This window comes from Callospermophilus lateralis, chromosome 3 (assembly GCF_048772815.1).
Source record: "Callospermophilus lateralis isolate mCalLat2 chromosome 3, mCalLat2.hap1, whole genome shotgun sequence".
NCBI lineage: Eukaryota > Metazoa > Chordata > Mammalia > Rodentia > Sciuridae > Callospermophilus > Callospermophilus lateralis.
The window spans coordinates 178,137,474-178,153,929 of NC_135307.1; the positions used below are offsets into that span (position 1 = coordinate 178,137,474).

At 41.2% G+C, this 16,456-nt stretch overlaps 2 protein-coding genes across 5 annotated transcripts in view; one reads left to right on the forward strand and one right to left on the reverse strand.

Moving 5' to 3' along the window:
* The window catches only part of Mroh8 (maestro heat like repeat family member 8), a 61,413-nt gene extending 50,187 nt beyond the window's left edge, over positions 1-11,226 (reverse strand). For all 3 annotated transcript variants that reach the window (XM_076851823.1, XM_076851824.1, XM_076851822.1), the window contains exons 1-4: positions 10,899-11,226; positions 8,281-8,402; positions 5,451-5,599; positions 68-190 (exon numbers count right to left, since the gene is read on the reverse strand). In XM_076851823.1, the coding sequence (XP_076707938.1) occupies positions 68-190; positions 5,451-5,599; positions 8,281-8,402; positions 10,899-11,185 (681 nt within the window). In that variant the 5' untranslated portion in view covers positions 11,186-11,226. The remainder of the gene's footprint in view (positions 1-67; positions 191-5,450; positions 5,600-8,280; positions 8,403-10,898) is intronic.
* Positions 10,815-16,456, forward strand: part of Rpn2 (ribophorin II) — a 58,145-nt gene continuing 52,503 nt past the window's right edge. The window contains exons 1-2 of one of the 2 annotated variants that reach the window (XM_076851825.1): positions 10,815-11,045; positions 15,011-15,204. In XM_076851825.1, the coding sequence (XP_076707940.1) occupies positions 11,033-11,045; positions 15,011-15,204 (207 nt within the window). In that variant the 5' untranslated portion in view covers positions 10,815-11,032. The remainder of the gene's footprint in view (positions 11,046-15,010; positions 15,205-16,456) is intronic. The other variant, XM_076851827.1, reaches the window with a different exon arrangement.

The window sequence follows — 16,456 nt, forward strand, 5'->3', positions numbered from 1 at the left end:
AAAACTGTCAGCCAAATCACTCAGTTTGTGTGATCCCAATAATTTGTGATAAGATCACAATACTTACATTTAGAATATGCACAATGTCTTCTATGTGGCTAAGAATGAATGTGTCTGTGGTTTCATCATAAGGGATATTTTGGCTGAGAGAAGACAAAGATTGTAGGAATGTCAGCTTTTCCAGTTCACCCTGTTTTTGTAGAAATGATAAAAATACAATTAAACACTACAGTCTTTTTTTTAGAAATTGTAGAAGGTTTTTAAAATTTTTTCTTAGGATGTTTTAAACATCTGACATCTCATTCAATCCATTTTTGGCCTTTATCACAAGGAATGAATAAATTGCTGAGGGATTTCAGTGACATTCCTTGTCCATGGGGCTCTTCTTGATCTGGGGCTTTGCCTCTCCTATGGGCTACATCAGTGTGCATCCCATAATTGTTCTCCCACCTTTGGTCTTTTCTTCCCCACCTACAATCCTGAATAGTGCTGCCAGATTAAGCTTCTAAAAGGTAACCTCTGGTGCTGATAATTCTAGTTCTCTTGATCTCATTAAGATTCATTATTTCAATCCTTAAGGTTTCCTATTAATATGCAAGTTCTGATTTGAAGTAAAAAACTTTTATATTGACATTCTATTTTACTGATTATAAAAACAATACCTAAGAAAATGAAACACACTTGAGAAAAACCACAACCTTGAGAAAAACCCTTCCACTCTTTTTTCCCTATATATATGGATGGTGCAAACTGGTACACGCTCTCTTTAACATGGAATTGAGAGCAAGTTGCAATACAGAGAAAAAGCTGATTTCATAGCCTCATTACTTCTCACATAGATTTGTAGTCACTGAACAATGGATTCCTTTGCTTCAGTTTTGCCCCTCTCCAATCCACTCCCCCAGCTATAGCCAGACACATTTTTCTTAAGTGCATGTTTGAACAGATCAATTCCTATCCACAATCTTTTCAATTGGAGGTCAAAATCCTTCCCAATGTGATCCCAGCTGCCTTCTTTGAATCATTTCTTGCCTTGCGCTGAAGCATTCTGAGCTCTAGTCAAATTAACCTTCACGCAGCCTTTTTTTGCTTCTGGGTCTTTGTACCTTCAGACTTCTCTACACTTCTTGCTTACTGACTGAAATGTATTAAAATATAATATTTTGCAACTTGGATTATGCTTTTTCTCCCGGAGAACAATCAGGTACGCTTCCTAAGTGCATCCACAAACCACATGAGTACACAGCTACCATGGTATTTGTGATATGCTGATATAATTACTCTCTTCATCTATGCCCCTGTTAAGGTAATGAATTATGTTTTAATTCATTGGAGCAATCCAAGTTCTTTATTAATTACAAAGAAATCTTTTCTAAAGACTTTCTAACATGAAATATAAAGAACTGGTCTGCTGGCCATTGTGGTGCACACCTGTAATCCCAGCAACTTGGAAGGCCAAGGCAAGAGAGTACAAGTACGAGACCAGTCTCAGCAATTTAGCAAGGCCCTAAGTAAGCACCTTTGAGAGACCCTGTCTCAAAATAAAAAGGGTTGGGGCTGGGCATAGTGGCACATAGTGGCCGTGATTCTAAAGACTAGAGAGGCTGAAGTAGGAGGATCGCAAGTTCAAAGACAGCTTCAGCAACTTAGTGAGACCATGTCTCAAAATTAAAAAAAAAAAAAAAAGATAATGAAAATAAAGGGCTGGGGATATGGCTCAGTGGTCAAGTACCTCTGGGTTCATTCCCTTGTACTGAAAAAAAAAAAAAAAAAAGGGAATTGGTTCAAGTCAAGCATAGTGGTGCACATCTGTAGTCCCACCCAAGGGAGGTAAAAGGGGAAAACTACAACCTTTGTACCCTTGTACAACTGGGCTACGAACTGGGCCCACTGAGCTGACCCCACATACTTTTTTTAAAATAAAGCAATTTACCCACATCCCTTCCTGGCTTAAATCAACAGGATATGTTACATTCCTCAACCAACAACCCGCTATCTACAGGAGAAATGTAGACCCCAAATGCCAATAAGAGCACAAGTTACCCTGAGGAGGGCACTTTTATGACCCTTACATAGACCAGATCCCAGAACTCAGGGAGATAAGAATAATTCTCCCTAACCATAAAATCTAATTTCATTAGAACTGATCAGCATTGGCCAAAGTGACCTAGAACTGTCCTGGGGATTTGAAAGTCTAATGTCATCCTCTGTTGGTCAAAAGTCAAGAGGTGAACCTGGGCAGAGCTCTCTGGAAACTTCTCCGAGACCCATAATAAACTGGAGTACAGGAGGGGCATGCCATCCTTCTCCTCCCTTTTCCTATCCTTTCTAATAAATCCATGCCTATTACTCTGAGCAACATGTCTGAAATCCTTCTGAGTCATCATCACAAGAACTGGTGAGAAAGGACTGCTATGGCTGCCTCAGCCCCACGGCAGTGATGTGATGTTTTGTTTTTCTCCTTAAGTATCATGCAACAAAATTGACCTTTTAGAGATGGAAGGTATGGTTCTATGAATTCTAACACGTGTGGCGAGCTAGCCATGGGCTGTGTGTGTGAACCATGAGCATGAGCACATGAGTGGGCTGGGCTGACGACGTATGTGTCCTTTTCGACCGCTCTGCCTGTGATGCCCACACAACACCTGAGATGGGTGTGGCCTTCCAAGATGTCAGTCAATCTGCTGACCACAAGACATCAGAAGCTAGACTCAACCCTCTGAAACCTGACCCCGCCCCCCAATGGGGTAGAACTTTCTTGAGTGTCTTCCCCTCAATAAAAAGGGGCTTCAGAACGCTCTGGCTTTTTTTTCTGCCTCCCTTGTGGGAGCTGGGGCAGAGGAGCCCTTGTTGAAGAACCCCCAAGACAAAGGTATCTTCTCTTCTCGGTGTGGTTATTTTATGCCAACCCCAATTTCACCTGGAGTGACCTGAATTACTTAATTGCATGTAGTGACACACATGCACACACACTACCACCACCACCATCAGGATGCAGTTCCCTCACCCCCTCAGATTTCCCAAATGCCATTCCCTTAGAGTCACAGCCTCTCCCGTCCCTGTTGTGGGAAGCACTGATTGGTTTTCCATCACATAATTGGAATCATAAGGCATGAAATCTTTTGCGATTGGCTTCTTTTATTCAGCACAATGCCTTTGAGACTCGTGTAGATTGTTGTAGGTATCAATAGTTTATTCCTTCTATTGCTGAGTTCCAGTTTGTATTTCATTTTAGTTTGTTGACCTGTGAAGAAACTTTTAATCTTACCAGTTTGTAACCAGGGTCTTGCACAATGTCTTATAAATGATAGGTGCACAATCCTTTTCTGTTGAATGGGATTTTAAAGCCCTGGTACAGGAGGGGAAATCACTGGAAACACTAACTAGAAAGAAGTTATTGTAATAATTGTTTCCCATGAAGGTCTAGGCCACTCAAGTTACCACATAGTAGGATGAGGGATGTTAAGATACAGAAATAAAACAAAAGGATACTTTTTGTCAATTAAACTGAATAAAGATTAAAAATAAATGCAAAAATGCTGATTTTGGACATCTCCAAGCAATTGAAATTAAATATATTTTGCTGGTGAGAGTCTAAATGGGCTTAACATTCTTGGGGGATTTTTATTTTTTCAGTCTTGGAGACTGAACCCAGGGGCACTTTATCACTGAGCTACATCCCCAGTCCTTTTTAGTTTTTATTTTTTTAATATTTGTTTTTTTTAGTTGTAGTTGGACACAATGCCATATTTTATTTATTTTTATGTGGTGCTGAGGATTGAACCCAGGGCCTCACACATGCTAGGTGAGTACTCTACTATTGAGCCACAATCTCAGTCTCCTTTTTATTTTTTAAGACAGGGCTTTGCTAAAAATTGCCCAAGTTTGAGGCTTGCCTCAAATTTATAATCCTTCTGCTTCAGCCTTCCATGCAGCAGGGATTACAGGTGTGAGCCACCACTCTCTGCCTTGGAGTTTAATGTAACAGTATCTATTAAAAGCTTTAAAAAAGTACATATTCCAGGCTGGTGCTGTGGCTCAGTGGTATAGAGCTTGCCTAGCATGTGTGAGACACTGGGTTTGATTCTTAGCACCACATATAAATAAATAAAATAAAGATCCATTGACAACTAAAAAAATACAGTTTTTTAAAAAAGTACATACTCTTTTTTTAAGTTATGCATTTTTTTAGGTGTCAATGGACCTTTATTTTTATTATTTTTTTGTATGTGGTGCTGAGAATCGAACCCAGTGCCTCACACTTGCTAGGCAAGCACTCTACTACTAAGCCACAACCTCAGCCCAAAGTACATACTGTTTGATTTATAAATGCCACTTCTAGGAATGATCATAAGGGAATTATCTAAGGGGTACACAGAAACCCACAATATAATAATAGTTGTCAAAGAATTGCAATAATTAAAAAATGTCAAAAACCTAAATGACTAACAACAGGGTACCTTACAGTAAGTTAGGACATTATTTCCTTATATACTTCTTATTTATTTAATCATTAGGGTAACGATCAAAATTCTTTTTTTATTTATTTAAAAAAATTTTTTTAGTTGTAGATGGACACAATGTCTTTGTTTTATTTATTTATTTATTTTTTGTATCTGGTGCTGAGGATTTTTTTTCTTTTTAAGAGAGAGAGAGAGAGAGAGAGAGAGAGAGAGAGAGAGAGAATTTTTAATATTTATTCTTTCTTTTAGTTTTCGGCAGACACAACATCTTTGTTTGTATGTGGTGCTGAGGCTCGAACCTGGGCTGCACGCATGCCAGGCGAGGGCGCTACCGCTTGAGCCACATCCCCAGCCCAAGATCAAAATTCTTTACACTGGTTTTCAAGACCCAGCACCATCTGCCTCTGCCCTTGTCTTCGGCCTCACCTTGCATTGCTGTCCCTCTCAGCATGATTTAAGCACAGACTGAGGCTTGAGTGCCTCAAACATGCTCTGCTTCTTTCAGCCACAAGGTAGTTAACATATCATTTCCTACTTCTGGAACAGGCTCCTAAATCTAACCTCTAGTTTCTCTTACTTACTGCTCAGATCTGAGCTCTAGGTTCCCTCCTCAGAGTCCTTCCTGTTCTCATGGGATGCATGAAGGAACGAATGAACACCACCTAAGCCCTGCATGCTGTGTGGCCAGTAAGTAGGATCATATAGATCTGTATATTGAATTAGAATTTTTCTTCTCCCATCATATATAATTAGGGAAGATTAACTTTTAATTTTTGTTATGGTTTCCTTTGTTTTCATATGGATTTTATATTCTTGTAAGGATGAATTATAAATATAAATAAATATAAGTTATAAATATAAAATATAAAAGCATAAGTAAATTTTCTAACCTATAAAATCTTCATATAATAAGAAACAACACATGTTCAAAATATCTGTTAACGTGGAGGAATTCATTGGCTAACTTGTACAGATTGTTGTGCATACCTTTAAGGGATGACCACCAATCACCTCCTGGATGGACTGGATCAGTCTCTGAACACTGGCCTCACTGAGGGGGCCCTCGTAGGCCAGGTGTCTGAAGCTATCTGTGAGGGACTCCAGAGGGAGTCCGGGAATGTCAGGGATGTCCAAGTCTAATAGCAAAAGAAAGACACCAAATGACGCTTCCATATCATGTCAAGTGCTATGGCTTAATAGGGAGAATCACTGGGCATCAGGACACACAGTTTTCCTGCTTGCTTAAAAAAGTACCTGTGTACTCTTAAAAAAGTACTCTGTGACCCAGACCAAATCCATTCCCTTCCCCAAGCTTCACTTTTCTCAATTACAAATTTAATGCTCTCCAAGGCCGCCTAAGCTAAAGACCTTTGGGACTCAGCTGTAAAAGAGTAAAGAACATGAATTCAAATCTGTTTGCGACTACTATGAATCCTGGCTCTACCATGAATTGGGTTATTAGAAGGATTAAATGAGGCAATGAATGCAAAGAACAGAATGCTAGCATTTGACACATGGTGGGATCTTAGTGGTAGGTTTTTTCTTTTTGGTGCTGGGAATTGAATCCAAGGCCCTGCACATGTTAAGACTACACTCGGGGCTGGGGATATGGCTCAAGCGGTAGCGCGCTCGCCTGGCATGCGTGCGGCCCGGGTTCGATCCTCAGCACCACATACAGACAAAGATGTTGTGTCCGTCAAATACTAAAAAATAAATATTAAAATTCTCTCTCCCTCTCTCTCCTCTCTCTCACTCTTAAAAAAAAAAAAAAAAGACGACACTCTACCACTGAGCTATTATTCAAAAATTTTTAAAATAATCTATGACTCTGAAGTAACAAGAGTATAATATGCAATGGTGGCCCTTGTGTTCATACTCATTTCTTTCCACTGGGCCAGGCTGCAGTGAACCCTGGGGTGTCTCCTTCTCCACCTGGAATGTGCTCTGGTGAGGACATGGACTTCAGAGCTGGTTTGCCTAGGCTCAGTTCCTGACTGTCTCTTTCTACCATTCTGCCCTATGTGACCTCTTTTTCTCTAGCCCAATTTCATCATTCCCCAAATGGGATGATAATAGAACTTACCTCATGTGGCTGATATAGAGCTAGCACCAAGAAGTATCAGCAAATATAATTCCTTTGCTCTCTAAGTGACAGTGATGATAATGCATCATTTTCCTATTCGTGCTTCTTTACATCTTTACCTCCTCTCTATCCAACATGAAATCCGTTATTCCTATTGGGCTAACAATCTTACTATTGTGGTTTTTGTTTTTGCAGTCCTGGGGATTGAACCCAGGGCTACCCTATCATTAAGCTATATCACCACCCTTTTTTATTTTATTTTTTAATCTTGAGACAGGGTTTTGCTAAGTTACTGAGGCTGGCCTCAAATTTACTATCCTCCTTCTTCAGCTTCCAGAGTAGCTCAGAATGCAGGTATAGCTGGGATTACAGGCAGGCACCACCATCCTGGCTCCTACTTGCATATTCTTTTTTTCTCTGCTGAATGCCTCTTCTGCAAACTCCTCACACTCCCTGCCACATTCTTTTCATCTCCTAACTGCAATGATTAAGTTATGCTTTCATTCACCCCTGATCCTTGCCTAGACTGTTCCTTCTGCCTGCATTTCTGCCCTTCCCTTTACCTCTCTCTGCCTTGCTAACACCTACTCATTTCTCAGATCTCAGCTCCAGGATGCCTGTCCTGAATTCCATTTTTTGCCCATGTTGGCCAAGTATCCTCCTAGCCACTAATAACCCTCTCTATTTCCAATCTGACCTCCAGTCCCCATCACATGGATGACACTGAGTTCCAACTACCTGTTCATCTACAAGTGTGAATGTATTTCCTCAAACACATCAAGGTCTTTCTTGGCTCATGCGCATGAAGCTCAATCTATCTAAAATGCTCCTCCCTCCACTTCTCGCATGGGTCACCCTTTCACCTATCTTAAGGCCTCCTTTAGGGTTGAAAGCACCACCTCCTAGAGGCGTTTGTCAACAACCATAGTTTAAAGTAGGTCTCCATCTCCCTTACTTTTTCTCAACCTCTTGTTTAATTTTCCTATCGTGCTTACTACAACTTATTTTTTTTAAAGAAAGATTTTTTTTAGTTGTCTATGGGCCTTTATTTATTTATATGCGGTGCTGAGATTTGAACCTAGGGCCTCACACATGCCAGGCAAGCGCTCTACCACTGAGCCACAACCCCAGCCCCTTACTACAACTTTTAATCATGTAGTTACTGTCTATTTACTTTTTTGGGTCTCTCTTCTGCGCTGTCACAGATCTATAAGGGCAGGACCACAACAGATATAGTCACTCTTTATGGCCAGCACCTGATACTCAATAAATTATGTTTGCAGGATAAATAAAGACAGTTATTCTGCAGATCCCACCATCTGCATGGTCTTCTCACTCTATGTCAACCCAGACCAACGTTTCCCTTCCATAATCCCTCTAGTACTCACACTCTACTTCAGAGCCTGAAGAACTATCTGGGTCAGGATCAAGTTTAGTTTCCTGTGTGTCTAGAATAATGTATCTTATTTTATTTTGCCAACCATATTCTGAAGTCTCAAAGTCAGGGATCACTGTCAAAGGCTAGTCAAGGGTTGATTATCCAGCAAGTAATCAATTACTACCTCTTGAAATGACTTAAACAGAGAAGGCGGGGGTCTAGATCAGTGTTTAGCATGCATGAGATTCTGGGTTTGATCTTTAGCTCTGCGAGGTGTGGAGGAAGAGGGAGAGAGAAAGGGAAAGATATTGATTCCCACCCCCAGTTCTGTCCTTATACAATCCTTTCCGTTTCACCTGTAAATTCAATGCTACTTTCGCCTTTTTTAATATCATCTAAGTTGCTCAGCTGCAAATCCACACTTCCTGAGTCATTGTCAGAAGCACAGGGGATCACTACCTCTTCTTGACTGAAGAACCTAAGAATGAAGAGGAGATAGAAAAATTAAGTTTTTCAGAACTGCTTCTCTCTCACCCTTCAATTGGAAGCCTAAATGTCCCTCCCAGAGAGGCATTTATTGATCATTGATCTAGATTAGGTAGCCTCTCTACCCCAGTCCACAGTTGTTCTTTTTATTGCAGTATTTAATTATCATCAACAATTATCTTGTTCATTTGGATTCATTGTTTGTGTCCTATCAGTCTATACACTGTATTAGTGGAGAAACCTTGTCTACATGGTCATACTTGTATCCCTAGCACCTACAACACTGGCAGCCTCATGGGGACTGAATGGATAGTGAGAAACGAAATATACTACTATGAGAAGCTGCCTCAATCCCCCTTACCCTTGTCTACTTTTACTCTTTTCCATTACACATAATACCTTCTACCATATCATTTTTTATTTATTATTGGTGCTAGGGATAAAACCCAGGGTCTGGCACATGCTAAGCATGTGCTCTACCATGGAGCTATCTCCCTAGCCCAATTCAGTTAGTTATGATGTTCATTGTTTGTCATCTATTTCTTCCTTTTACAATGTAAGCTTCAGTCCTTGGTGCAGTAGTCTAGCCTGTAATCCCAATGACTTGGGAGCCTGAGGCAGGAGGCTTGCAAGTTTGAGGGCAGGCTTAGCTAATACAGTGAATGGCTGAATAGATTTATATTTACTGAATGTTTAACACAGATGAATGAGTGAAAAAGCATTGCCTTTTGTTCTTGTTTTTTATATTGGCATGAATATTAAATGTTGACAAAGATGTGTAGCAAAAACCTTATGAACTGCAGTTGGAAATGTGAATTGGTACAATTAGTTTGGAAATACTCTGGCATTATCTATAGTTGAAGGGTGTACATATACTAGTCACTATTCTACTCTTATCAATATATTTTCAAAGAAACTCCTACACATCTCTACTAGGAATATGTATAAAATTTTTACAATAGCAATTATGGTTTAAAAAATGGAGACACCTTAAGGTCTAGAACAGATAAACTGTGGTATGTTCACCAATGAAGTTCAACATAGCATGATAATGAATGAGTTCTAGCTATGTGCAGCAAAACAGATAAATCTCATAATGTTGGCAGAAAAAAGAAAGTCACAGGGAATATATGCAAAAAAAATCCATTCATACAATAAAAAATATGCAAAACTAAACAAATGCTTCTTGATGTTATAAATATATATGACAAAACTACAAAGAAAAACAAGGAAACAATGTAAACTGCGGGATGGGCCTCTCTTAGAGAGGAGAGGTAGGGATGGAATGGGTAGGGTCAGAAAGAAGACTTCAAAGTCACGATCCTGTTCGTTTAGGACAGAATTACTGGTGCACTGTTTCACTGTATCATTCTTTCCTCCTTATGTATGTTTTATAAATATTTAGTCAATATTAAAAGACTTTTGGGAAAAGCCCAAACAAATACAGTTTTAGCTTTATTGTGTGCATATATATTTCTTCAACAATAGTAACTAATTAAAACCAAACCAATCCTCTAGAATAGTTGGGTTGTATTGTAGGTTGTATAAATGACATTTTAAGAAGCTGCCAATTTTTTTCCAAAACGGCAGTACAAGTTTCCATTTCCACTAGAAGTATATGTTCCTCTACATTCTTGCCAACATTTGAAATTGTAGGTCTTTTTTATATTAACTACTCCACTTTTATATTAACTACTTCTTTGTGGTTTTTCAATGTTGTTGACCATGCAGTTATTTCTTATTTGTATATCTTTTTCCGATGAAGGGCTTCTTAAAACTTTTGCCTCTGTTTATTGTTCGCAGTGGCATGCTGGTAAATATTCATAATGGTTAAAAGCAGATTTTGGAGTCGGGCTGACTCTGTTTCCCTTTAAAATTGTAAACAGAAAGATGACAAGGAATAAATGAGATAATGTATGTAGAGTGCTTAGTACACCGTCAGGCTGTATTGTAAACCCTCGATAATTGGAGTTAGGTATTAGTACTGTTCTTGGATAAGTCACTTCCATGTTTGAGTCGGTCAGATCTTTAATATTGGGCTAATACGCCCCTCAGTTACTGAGAGGAGTCACTGATCGGTCTTGCAACTAAAACTTCACTGGGATCAGTTATTAACAAGCAAAGTGGCCAATAATTTTCTAAAGAAACACAAAACCCCTTGAATATTCCTCTTCCACTGGACCCTTCCGTTCCTTTAAAGTTGGCCGGGCTGCAGACAGACCAGGGAGTGACAGAGCAGGTGGCCAATCACGGCGATTGGCCAATCCCAGGCGGCCCCGTCTAGGGCCCACCCCGAGGCCTGGTCCAACCGCGTCCGGGTAGCGCCCCGAGTGAGACCGTTGCGAGACGGCCGGTTCCAAGTGCGCCACGGCGCGGGGGGGAGGCAGGCCCGCACGCCGGAACCCAGAGGCCCCCCGAGCGCGAGGATTGGAATCCACAGCGCGGCTGCTGCGAGCGGCCGGGCCCAGCGGGACCGCGGAAGACTGACCTGTGCCTAGAGCCCATCCCGGCAAGCAAAGCCTGCCGCGAGTCCCTGGCGTCCCCTCCGGCGCGCTCTTGGAGCCACTTTCCCGAGCGGAAGTCAGCCTGCTGCTCGGGCTCCGGTGTGACCTGCTCGGAGGAATGGCGCCGCCGGGTGAGGCGTTGCGCATGGCTCAATAACTGGGTTCCGCGGCCGGCACGCCTAGGGGAGCGGGCTCTGGCCCGCGGGAGGCTAGTGCCGGCCACTCGGGAGCCGGCTAGGCGGGATCCCCTCCCCCGGCGGGGCAGGGGCATGGGCTCCAGCTCTTTCGGTGGCGAGGGTCTGGCCGAGGGCAGCGTGCTGGTGCCAGTGCCCGCGACTAGCTGGGGGTTGGTGGGGGTGGGGTGGGGTGCATCGCGGAACTACGGGTCCCCGCGAAGACCAGCCTGTGGGTGGGCGGATTGCGGCCGCGCTTAACCCAGGCCTGGCTTCCCCCATTCATTTGACAAGTGCGAGCGGCCTAAGACCTGTCCCCGCTCGCCGCGGGCCACTTCTTGTTTCGTGTGAGTCTTTGAGCAAACTGCCCATCCTTTGGGCCATAGTTTCCTCTTCAGTGACAGGGACGAGAGAATCACTCCTCAGCTCTCTCTGGGAGCTTAGAGTCTAGGTTCTCAAGTTCTACTCTGGGCGCAAACTTGCAGTCTGCCACGTATTCTTTATTTGACCTAGAGCCAGTTACTTGAGTACACTTTACCTCAGTTTCTCATCTGTAAGATAAGTACTTTATTCGCTTCATAGAGTTGCTGCATTAAGTAAGATAATCTAGTGTATTTTAGAACAGCTCCTGACACTAAGTTAGCACTCAGTAAAGTTCACTGCTTTGGTGGTAACTGAGTGGACACAGCAGGATGGACTCCACAGCTAGTGTGTGTACTCTTGTTATCCCGCGGGACACAGGCTGGAATCCTAGAGAGAAGGGAAATAACTTACTCAAGGTAACATTAATCAGCTCTGTGTTTAACTAAAAAGTAATGGATACTATAATGGTTAAAGCCATAATTTGGATTCAAACTGCCTGTGGTATGATTCTCAGTTCCTTATGTGACTTAGGGCAGGTGCAGGTAAGCACTTCTGAATCTCAATTTCTTGGTCTGTAAAAGGCAGTAAATAGCCACCTCACTTGGTTGTTGTGAGGATTTAATGTCTCAGTTCATACAAGGTACTCAGTGTAGTTTGAGCCTTCCTGACGTGATACAGTGTCAAGTTTTAGCCAAGTAGTTATTGCTATCAAGGTGGGAAGAAGAGGGTCTGATGCAGATGCTGTGCTAGGAGAATTTACAGTTTAGCTGGGAATATGAGAGCAGTCCACTACAGATTACAGTGTTGAATGCCTGCTTGTACACTAGGCATTGGAGATTCAGCAGTATTACCTCGACTCCTCTTTTCTCTTGCATCTTTTTGTCCAGTAGCAATCTGATAGGCTTTAACTTTGAATTCTACTTAGACACTGGCCACTTGTTACCACCTCCGCTGCTGTTGCCCAGGATTGGACCACCCTGATCTGTTTACTTGAAATATAGCAGTAGTCTCCTAACTTTTTCCCCTCTTGCTGTCCTTGCTCCTGCATACTCTGTTCTCAACACAGTATTGCCTATTGTCAGCACTGTGATCCTGTTCAAATGTAAGTCAAATCACTCCTCTGTTCAGAATTTTACAGTGGTTCCCATCTTGTTCAGTGCCAGTCAGTCTTTTTGGTGTTCAAGGATCTCTGGAGTTGCCTCTGTCACTCCAGCTTTACCTCTCTCCCTGGCTTACCTCACTCTGTCATACTGGCCATGCTGATCTTGAAAAACACCATGTGTTCCCCTGGTGTAGACTTTATACTTGTTTTTCTTCTTGGGATACTTTTCCCCCAAATAACTATAATGACTTGCTCCTTCTTCTTGAAGTGTAAGCTCAATATCTTTTTCTTCCTTGGTCCTTCGTAGACTCCATGTTTAAAATGCAGCCCTTCCCACATTTTTAGTTTTCTCCCTAGCACTTTTTACCTTGTAATGTGACAAATCATGTTTCTTAATTATTTTATGTTAAATCTTTATTTTCCCACTTGAATCCAAGCTATCTGAGGGTGGGGAGTTTCCTGCTGTATTTTTTTTTTTTTTTTAGTTATACATGGACACAATATCTTTATTTTGTTTATTTATTTTTATGTGGTGCTGAGGATTGAACCCAGTGCCTCACATGTGCGAGGCAAGTGCTATGCCACTGAGCCACAACCCCAGCCCTTCTGCTGTATTTTAACACTTGAAATAGTGTTTATTCCACAGTAGCATTCAATATATATTTGATGAAAATTCCACATTATAGGTTTCTTTGTGGTTTTTATTATTGTTGTTCATTTGAACCCAGGGTGCTTTTATCTCTGAGATATATCCCCATCCCTTTTTGTTTTTTTTTTTTTTTTTGAGACACTGTCTCACTAAGTTGCTGAGGCTGGCCTTGAGCTTGCTTTCCTCCTGCCTCAGCCTCCTGAATCCCTGGGATTACATGAGTGTGCTATGGCATCTGACTGTATTTTTCTCTTTATCCTCTGCAAGCATTGTACTACTGAGTTACCTCCCCAGTCTTTTCTATTCTTTCTTTCTTTTTTCTTTTTTTTTTTTAATGAACTTTCACATTCTTTAGGTTAATACACACAAGTACTTAAATGGAATAAATGTTCATAGAATAGTTCTCTGCCTACCCCTAATTTATATCATTCTCCAAAAAAATAGTGAAGCATGAACTCTGTAGTGTTAGACCTAGGTTTGGATCTAAAACTGGCTATGTGCAAGCTACTCTGGTCCTCAGTTTTCTTATTTGTAAAATGAATGTAATAATGTCTTTCTTAATTCTAGTTCCAATTAAATTCGACACTATGGGCAAAGGATTTAAGACCATTAATGCTAGCTTTGTGATTGCTTGTTGTTGCTTTTTACTTGGGTGGCGGACAGGTTCACTTCATCATGAAGCAGTCCATTCAAAAGTTGTTTTTTGTTTTGTTTATTATTTATTATATATTTATTATTTTTTAAACTGGGGATTGAACTCAGGGGCGCTTAACCACTGAGCTACATCTCCAGCCCTTTTATATTTTTTGTTTTGAGACAACAGGGTCTTGCTGTTGCTTATGACCTTGCTGAGTTGCTTAGGGCCTTGCTGAGTTACTAAGGCGACCTTGAACTTGCAATCCTTCTATGCCAACCTCCCAAGTTGCTGGAATTATAGGCATGTGCCACTGTGCCTGCCTTTGTTTTTTGATTTTTAAAAAAAATTTATATTTGCACTTTATTTTTTTTCCACCGTCTTTATTTGTGCATTATAATTATAATGATGGGATTTGTTGTTACACATTCGTACATGCACACAATATGACAATATAGTTTGGCTAATATGTTCTCTTTTTTAAATGAAAAATAGAAATATACCACTCCTACAATTCTTGTGGAGCATCATAGATGTGAGTTAATTCTTCTTCTATTTATTTGAGAAATAATTATTTAGTACCTACCTTGTACCAGGCAATTTGCAAGACAAGGAAATACTGGGACAAACACGAAAAACAGTCTTTGTCCTCATGGAACTTGCAGTTTAGTAGAGAAAACAGACCTCTCAGTATCGTAGTTATAAAAAAATAGTTCATAAGAGAAATACAGATTACTGTGAGTAGATAAAACAACAACCTTATAATGGTAATAGAAGTAGTAGCTGACATTTATATAGCCCTTGTTATGTGCCAGTCATCATTCTAAGATTTTTCTATGTTAATCCATAACAACTCTGCGGATGATACTGTTATTATCCCACTTTCCTCTTGAGGAGGAAATCACTCACTGGCTGAATCACTTTCCATGGTCACATTGCTAATAAATGGTATGGTGTGATGAGTCCTGTGCCTTAGAAGCCCAGAGCCTGCTGGGTGGACTTTCCTTTCCACATTTGAAGACCTGGCTCACCACTCAAATCTGACCCCCCTCCCCAGCTCTTCACTCTTCCTCACGTGGTTTGGTTCCCAGATGTTGGTGCACATCATTGTTGGGACTACATATAAAACTCTGGAGTCGTATCTATTGTGTTTAATATATTCATTTCCCTCCAAGGTTCAAGCACTGTCTTCCTGTTGGCCCTGACAATCATAGCCAGCATTCAGGCTCTGACGCCCACCCACTACCTCACCAAGCATGACGTGGGGAGACTGAAAGCCTCGCTGGACCGCCCCTTCACAAGTTTAGAATCTGCCTTCTACTCCATCGTGGGACTCAGCAGCCTTGGGGCCCAGGTGCCAGATGTAAAGGTATGACTTTTGCCTTGGTGTCCTGAGTGATTCAGAGAACCTTCATCTCCTCGCTGGGTTCCTTTTGGGTACTTCAAAACAAACTCTTGGGGCTGGGGTTGTGGCTCAGCGGTAGAGCACTCGCCTCGCATGTGTGAGGCCCTGGGTTCGATCCTCAGTACCACACAAAAATAAATAAGTGAAATAAAGGTATTGTGTCCAACTACAACTAAAAAATAAATTAAAAAAAAAAAAAAAAAAAAACTCTTGCTCATTTGAGGGCAACCAAGGTCAGTCCAATATAAGAAATACTTATTTCAATCTAAGAGATTTTCTTTTTTTTTTTAATATTTATTTATTTATTTATTTTATTGTAGTTGGGCACAATACTTTTTTTTAAATTTTTTTTTATGTGGTGCTGAGGATCGAACCCAGGGCCTCACACACGCTAGGTGAGCGCTCTACCACTGAGCCACAACCCAAGCCCCTAACAGATTTTCTTTTTGAGTGCTTAATGTATATTTAGGAGCATGCTAGGTGTTCTTAGTGAAATAGAAAGAACAAGTTTTCGATCCTCTAGAAACCTATACTGTAGCCCTGTGAGTGAGACCGTTCAGTACCACAGGTACTTGTAAAGTGTGCAGGTGTGTGGCTAATCAGTGATTAAAGAATTCAAGGTGGGGGCACTCCCACTTGTTAAGCTCGATAGTCACTGTTTCAGGTCACTTTGGTGTACTTTGTGGACTTTTAATGAAGAGAATGCATCATTATTTAAACCTTTTCTGGATTCAGGAACAGTGGTGAGGGAATTTATATTTTATTCATTGCAACAGAATGGACAGCTAGGCTAAGAAATTTTCCTATGTACCTTTTTTTGTGGGGAGGGTGGTTACCAGGGATTGAACTCAGGGGCACTCCTCTACTGAGCCACATCCCCAACCCTATTTTGTATTTTGTTTAGAGACAGAGTCTCACTGAGTTGCTTAGTGCCTTGCTGTTGCTGAGGTTGGCTTTGAACTCATGATCCTCCTGTCTCAGCCTCTGGAGCCACTGGGATTACAGGCACAAGCCACTTGTTCCTGGCTCATATATACTTTTGTTTTCAAAGACTATACAACAAATTTCTGTAAACTTAGGGAGTTAAATCACCATCCATTTATAAGCTGATATTCTGCAGGTCACAAATTATCCAGGCAGTTTTCCTGGACTTGCTTTTTAGTGTCTCCTAAAGTCAAGGTGAAGGTATTGACCAGGCTGAGCTCTTTCTGGAAGT